The sequence below is a fragment of the Maylandia zebra genome, linkage group LG12 (genome assembly GCF_041146795.1).
Source record: "Maylandia zebra isolate NMK-2024a linkage group LG12, Mzebra_GT3a, whole genome shotgun sequence".
NCBI lineage: Eukaryota > Metazoa > Chordata > Actinopteri > Cichliformes > Cichlidae > Maylandia > Maylandia zebra.
The window spans coordinates 12,897,015-12,904,588 of record NC_135178.1 but is presented as its reverse complement, the minus strand read 5'-3'; the positions used below and the strand labels follow the sequence as shown (position 1 = coordinate 12,904,588).

The window sequence follows — 7,574 nt, the reverse complement described above, 5'->3', positions numbered from 1 at the left end:
ACAGTTAAAAGAATACGTCTGTAACATTTTGGTTGGTTTGTTCTATTCTTCATGTTACTGGTTTGGAAACTTGGCTCTAAAAACCGAGAGGATTCTGATTTAATTCTCTGTACTCTGAACTTATACGGAGTTGAAAAGGCCTAATAGTACTTTAAATGAATACTTTAAAATGAATGTGAGGCCACTGTGCTCTCCCCTAACGTGTAGTACTTTGGAACAGATAAAATATGATACCGTTTGAGTGTAAAAGTCATATAAAACAGTACAGTTAGATCCCTTTGGAAAAGCTGCAATATTAAAATGCAGCTTAAATTTAAGTATTAATAACTCAGAATCTCCAAACTGACTACAGCTTACTTAGCCTGTGATTTGCTGTACTTGGTTGCATGGTTGTACTACAACCATAGGATAATCTACTACCTTATTATTTAATAGATTTGAGAGCATGACTGTTGTTGCCTAGATTACATCAAACACTTATTAAAAAACATCTATTGATGTTTGATATCTGATTGAGACTTTTAGATTTATAGTATAGAATTATATTGAGAATTTTAAGTCTTAAATGGTGTTAAATAAATATAAAAAAATTCCCATCGTTTATCAAAATTGATATATATTGTAAATATTTGCAAAGGGAAAGAATTAAATGCGAAAAAAGTTAAAGGAAAACATTATCTACACTTGCATTTTATTTTTATTTTTAACTAAATGCAATTGGAATATGAACCGTGGCTGCTTTTGGTGGACCAGTGCGGCCGTGAGCCATATTGCGCAATATTTTTGGTGATTCTCTTAAAATGCGCCTCGAAGTTTGTGGCTGAGCACAAACAAACAGAGAGAAGGAAGTTTGCTGCGAGCCTTTGAAAGCGCTGTAATGAACAAGCTGTTCCGCACGATCTGAAAATAATCCGCGTGTCAGTGTCAGCTTTCTTATGCAAATTAGCTGTCTTTGAAGGCGGATCTTTTGGCAGGTTAGACCGGGACGGAGGCTCCGACCAGCTCAGACGAGCACTGCCACCAAAAGCATCAACTGCCTACTTACAGAGGGAGCATAATCCTGCGTTTCTGGGACACATTTATAGAGACCGATATGTGTTCGACTTGTTTTGCTGACTGCTTATTTGTCCCCGTTGCCTTGCGAGCAGCCATGACCGTCGGATAAAGAGCTGGAGGGAGATTGTTTGTTTTTGTTTTTTAAAGTTGTCACACAATGACTGAAATCTGCCACAGAGAGAGAGAGACTCTCGGAAAGTGCCATGGAGCGTAAAGGCGAGCCGGTGAGACTTTTGGAAACAAGAGGGGAACACATCGGGGCACAAAGAAATTCTCTTTTACGCACAGCAGACTGATATTCACAGCGCAGGAGACGGAACAAGTAGCTGCTGCACCGAAGCCGCAAACTGAAAGCATGGACCAGACGGCACACTTCCAGCGAGGAACCGTGTTCGGACCGTCACGGGATTTATCTTTGATATTTTAAATCTGCAGTTTTTAAAGTGAGGAAGCGATGGTCCTGCTACGGAGAGCTGAGTAAGTTTCTCCACATTGATCCAATAACCGCCATCGCCAGCCTGGATTCATCGCTCACTTTTTTAATGAAAGAAACTTGTGTGTCTGAGGTTTTGGTGAACATTTAGCTGTTTTTTTGCCTCTATTAAAACAACACAATGTGTTCAGCTGTTAAAGTGAGCCTTATCTATGCGCTGGTGCTGCTGCTGTTGAGCAGTAGGGGCTCAGCCATAAGCTCAATAGATCCTGACTGGTCAGGAGAGGGGAGATGTCAGCACATCACCATCCCTCAGTGTAAAGACATTGGCTACAACATGACTCGCATGCCAAATCTGATGGGCCATGATGACCAAAAAGAGGCAGCGATAAAGCTGCAGGAGTTTGCCACCCTCATACAGTTTGGATGTCACAGCCACCTCAGATTTTTCCTCTGCTCACTGTATGCTCCCATGTGCACGGAGCAGGTGTCAAACCCCATTCCAGCGTGTAGAGTTATGTGTGAGCAGGTCAAGCTGAAATGTTCTCCCATCCTGGAACATTTTAACTTCCACTGGCCGGAGTCTCTGGACTGCTCACGTCTGCCTACCAAAAATGACCCAAACAACCTCTGCATGGAGGCGCCCAACAATGGCTCGGACGAACCTCCCAAAGTCTCCCACACCCAGCCTCCGGATTTCAGGCTGCAGCGGCCTCTGAGTGGGCAGGACCTTCACCCTAAAGACAGTGGCAGCAAGCAGATGTGCAGCAACCCAGGCAAGTTCCACTTTGTGGAGAAGAGTGAGTCCTGTGCCCCCAAATGCTACCCAAAAGTGGATGTGTACTGGAGTCAGGGAGACAAGCAGTTCTCTCTGGTGTGGATGGCCATCTGGTCCATCCTGTGCTTTGTCTCCAGCGCCTTCACAGTGCTCACTTTCCTCATTGACCCACAGCGTTTCAAATACCCCGAGAGACCAATCATCTTCCTCTCCATGTCCTACTGTGTTTACTCTGTGGGCTACCTCATTCGGCTCTTTGTGGGAGCTGACAGAATAGCCTGCGACAGAGACAACGGGGTCCAATATATTATCCAGGAGGGTCTGGAGAGCACAGGCTGCACTATTGTGTTCCTCATTCTGTATTATTTTGGCATGGCCAGCTCCCTCTGGTGGGTTATCCTGACCCTCACGTGGTTCTTGGCTGCTGGGAAGAAATGGGGTCACGAGGCCATCGAAGCAAACAGCAGCTACTTCCATCTGGCAGCGTGGGCCATCCCTGCCATAAAGACAATCATGATACTGGTGATGAGGAAGGTGGCCGGAGACGAGCTGACGGGCGTCTGCTACGTGGGCAGCATGGATGTCAAAGCTCTCACAGGTTTTGTGCTCATTCCTCTCTCCTGCTATCTCATTATCGGCACTTCATTTCTGCTGTCCGGCTTTGTTGCACTCTTCCACATCCGCAAGATTATGAAAACCGAGGGAGAGAACACAGACAAGCTTGAGAAGCTGATGGTTCGCATCGGAGTCTTCTCTGTCCTCTACACTGTCCCAGCCACCTGCGTCATCGCCTGCTATTTCTACGAGAGGCTCAACATGGACTACTGGCGCATTCTCGCAGGGGAGCAGAAATGCAGCAGCAGCGGGCTAGAGTCCGACGACTGCATCATGAAGGCTTCTATCCCCGCTGTCGAAATCTTCATGGTGAAGATCTTCATGCTGCTGGTGGTGGGCATCACCAGCGGCATGTGGATCTGGACCTCAAAGACACTGCAGTCATGGCAGAACGTGTTCAGCAGGAAGATAAAGAAGAGAACGAGGCGGAAGGCTGCCAGTGTGTTCACCAGCAGCAGGCCTTACATTAAACCTCACCCATCTCTCAAAGGGCCCAACACTAAATACGAGCCCACACGCCCCCCTCCAACATGTGTATGAGCTGACTCTCTTTGTGCAAACCCCCAAAATACTTTTAAAGCCCTAAACAAGACTTCTAATGATCAGTGCCATCAAATGAATCAAGCTTCATGTTTTATTTATGCAATATGCATCGAAGGTAATACAACATGGGGGTTTTGTTCAGTCTTGAGCCATGTCACACAACAAGAGCTGCCTTTGTTTGAGAAAAATCTGCTACTCCTGGATTCACTTATCCTAGAGGAAAAAAAAGTTATTGTTCCAGAGACAAAAAGAGTGGAATAAACCATTTGGATGTGCAGTGGGGTTACTTGAATAATGTGCAATAGATGTTTTTCATTACAGCCAAAACAACACTTGTACTGTTGTTGACCGATTACAGACAATGCATGATGAACCCCATAGACATTAATGGCAAATAGTCAGAGAGATGACCGGTGTGTTTGGAGGCTTTTTCTGTTAATGGAAATCAATGCAGTGCCATATATGTTTAAACTGGACTGAGAGCAGTTGCTGAAAGGCGCTCGAGACCTTCAGAACTGCCCCATTGTGAGGCAAATCCATGCCATAAATTAATCAAGCACTCAGTACTGAGAAAAGTTATTTGTAAATGCTGTTTTTTTTTTCTTTGCTGTTTTATAGCACAAGGGAACATTTGTATATATTTCTGAAAAGTTGAGATTTTATAGAAAAGTAATAAAACGTTCTAGTTTTAAATGTTTGTAAAGCTGGAATTTTGTGTGGCTGCTGTGCTGTTGTTCTCCCTGTTGGCGTGAGACACGTTAAGCTTGTGAGATTTTTTTGTTGTTCTTTTTTACCCCCACTATCATATACAGGGAGTAATTTTAATGCGTACTAAACATTTAAACCATTAACCTTAATTTATATATGTGCTTAAGAGCTAGGTTTTGACTATTCTATCTGGAATTTTTATAAGAATATAAAATTAAGCAAAAAATATATCTGTAGTTCTTTATTAGCAGGTTAGTAGCTTATGGGAGATCCACATTAACTCATAAATCGTGCGCATGCATTTGATCGTGCTTATGGAAAATATATATTAACACGTCTGAAAAAAGGTAAATTAATAAGTGCGGGAACAGGAGAAGTGATGCACAAGTCGAGTGGAAATGAGTCGCTGTGTCCCGATTCTTGTTTTTAAACGTTCTTGAGGAAACAGTTGAAATGTGTGGCTAAAGATGACTAACAGCAGAAAAAAAAAACACAGTCAGTGTCATAAAAACATTACAGTTAGGCAGCACTGTCACTAATGGGCATATTTATTCAGTGTTTTCAATATTTTGTCCCAGAGATATCATTAATATTGTGTCCTCAGAACTTGATGTGGTGGCTTTAGATGTTGTCATTAGGATTGGGATTGTGTTTACATTTGTAACTGTTAGTGGCTTTCTTTAAAGATGAAAAGCGAAAGCGGGTGCAGTCAAGCGGTTTAACCTCCATGTTTATTGGACCAAATATCAGTGGTTTTAATCAGCGCTTTGATTGCAGTGTTAATGATTTTCTGCACTCCTCGCTGTCTTTATGCTGCATGCTTATGTAAGCCCGGTTCTTCAGCCACAGCTGAAGTGAATATAGAACTTTATTTTAGTCTTCCTTCTTCATCTCTCTCTTTCTCTCTTTTCTTCTCCGTCTCACTTTCTCGCTGCGTGCATGTGTCGGTGCGCATCAATGAAAGGGTTATACAATAATCCAGCTCTCATTCAGGACAGGATTAGACTGTTTGAAGGGTTTGACTTTGAAAAGAGCACCGCTGCAAACCAAAATACAGAATATCTGTCATCTCTTCTCTTCTTATCAGCAGGGCACGGTGACGTTTCTAAAGACACATCTGGTCAGGATTTGAAGTAGTTACATATTGACTGAGGCGATTTATTTTTTCTTTAAAGCGTGAGCAAACTGAATACATTGTCGTATACTGAGATGTTTAGTGTCCTTCCATTGTCAAAATATTAAGGTGCATGCACAAGTCTAGTCTTGAACCTCAGATTCATGTTTTCCCATTGCTGTGGTAGCAATGGGAAAACATGAATCTGAGAGATGATGGCAACAAATAAGGGTAAAGCTATAGTTTTGAGTATAAAACCATTTCCACTTTTTTCAGTCTCACTTTCAACCCTTTTTTTTTTTTTAGATATTTGTTTTTTTGTGACTGTACCATAGAAGTAAAAAATAGTTTAAATCCTATGTTAGAGGGCCCTCTCTGGTCTAATAAAGTTTTAGAAGTGTATTAATGCTTTATCCCTCAGGGCATTCAAGTTCCAGCGTCAACCCAACCCGTTTTAACAGTCAAAAGCACATGACTCACAAAGTCTATGTGGCTGAATCAAAGTCAGCCGGTGTCTATTGATACTCTGAGTTGCGAAAAAGGTGTGAGTTCTTCTGAGAGCTTCAACAGAGGCCACCTGGATAACAGCCCTGGAGGTGTCTGGGAAGGCTGTAAATAAAAATGACAGTTACCACCCCCCTCCGGGGCTTCTTCAGCCAAGCAGGCTTCACTTCTCTTCTTTTGCTCTCTTCAAAGGGGAAAAAAAAATCCTGCTCAGAGCAAGGGCATAGTAATGCTGGCAAGAAATTTCTTGAAATCACACTGAACTGTATTAATGTTTTTAAAAGTCTCATTCCATCACATCACAGGCAGCCTCTTGCCAAAGTGAAACAACTGATGTCTCATGGTGTTCTCTAGTGAATGCTTGTTTCTTGCAAGGATGCGTTTTATTTGACCAAGCGGGGAATCCCGCCACAGCCACATGACTAAAGCTGATGAATCTCAGATGCACGTATCTTAAAATTCCACCAGGATGAATCCCGTCACCCACATACTCCATCCGTTTCCTGTTCCGTACTCTTTCTGCCGTGCTGTGCTGGCGATAGCAGCAGGCATGCGTTTATGATGTGTTGACAAAAAAAAGGGAGGGGGGAAAGGGGGGCTTTTGCTTGTGATCAGTGTTGTTGAAATTGCATCAAACCTTTGATAATTATTTGATTTAATTTAATTTGACTGGTTTGCCAGCAAGCCAGGATTTTCAGCTTTTCACACTCTGTAATTGAGCTGATGTTAGGTGTCTTTGCAGAAAAGAGCGGTATTACGAACATAAAGTCAAAATGACAGGACAATTAAGCGTCCTCTGCGTGTCAACGGCAGATTCAGCTTCAGAGGGAAAGTGTCAAGTAAACATCGCCAGTCAAAACCTGAAGCCTATGCTTTTGTTTCAATAAGTGGCGACGCCTTCTACTCTGTGCTGTAGCTGTATGAAAGGCCACAGAGGAACTTATGCACTATTATCCGCTGTTTTTTCAAGCACTCATAAAGTACTCTGACACAGTGGCATAAATCAAGTTGCTGGGATGACTGGCGGCTCAGGCAACTTCTCTTTGATCAAGGCTTTATGGAGACGCCCCATGTCTTCATCCTCAGCTGCTCCGGCAGCACCTGTTTACTAGTTCAGGCCTGTCTATTTGGAAAGCAATGTTTAGCCTCTCAGTGTCCTAGACGCATACATGACGCGCACGCATGCAGCATACACACAAAGGAATTCGGCTGCTTCTCAGAGGAGAATGGGCTTCCGCTATCACGTCTGCTCCCAGTGCCCCAAACCCACTCAAGGCTCTTGTTTCTCTTATTAGAAAGCTACTTTAGATGTAAATCTGTCTCTTTTTGGAGGGTTCTGACTCCTTTGGCTATACCAGAATCTTTTTGAAAAAAGTTGACAAATGAAACAGCCTTGTTTCTTCTTGAAGAAGAAACTCAGAGGGTTACTGGATTAAACAAAACAAAAGGAAAATGCACAGAGAAAGACAGACAGAGAGAGCTGCAAGTTTCAAAGACCAAAGCATTATCATAGCATGCAATGAAAGCTCTCTATCATCCCTCAAGTTCTTGTGGTACAAAAATCCAGAGTTCTAAGGGCTTTGGTTTGGAGGAAGAGTGGGTGAGCTTCATGTTCTGAGTTGATCTATACAGCAAAGAAACTAGGGCAATGTAGAGTACAGCATATAAGGCCAATCTGCAACAAAGAGCAGCACTAATAGCTCTCTCACACACACATACATCCCAGTCTTATTTCCAGGCCGCGACTGAAGGTGAGAGTAATTACATAAAAACCTGGCAACAATGTGTTCTCTCCTTGTAAGGCGGGGGCAGGGCCCTTTTTC

At 43.0% G+C, this 7,574-nt stretch overlaps 1 protein-coding gene across 1 annotated transcript; it reads left to right on the top strand.

Annotated features, from left to right (window-relative positions):
* Nucleotides 1-870: 870 nt before the first annotated feature.
* Nucleotides 871-4,494, top strand: fzd10 (frizzled class receptor 10). Its single transcript, XM_004544140.3, has one exon. The coding sequence runs from the start codon at nucleotides 1,671-1,673 to the stop codon at nucleotides 3,420-3,422; it is 1,752 nt and encodes a 583-aa protein (XP_004544197.1). The 5' UTR covers nucleotides 871-1,670; the 3' UTR covers nucleotides 3,423-4,494.
* Nucleotides 4,495-7,574: the final 3,080 nt, after the last annotated feature.

Bases quoted from the DNA above. Each gene is read 5' to 3' on its own strand.
- fzd10 (XM_004544140.3), top strand. From the start codon at position 1,671: ATGTGTTCAGCTGTTAAAGTGAGCCTTATCTATGCGCTGGTGCTGCTG.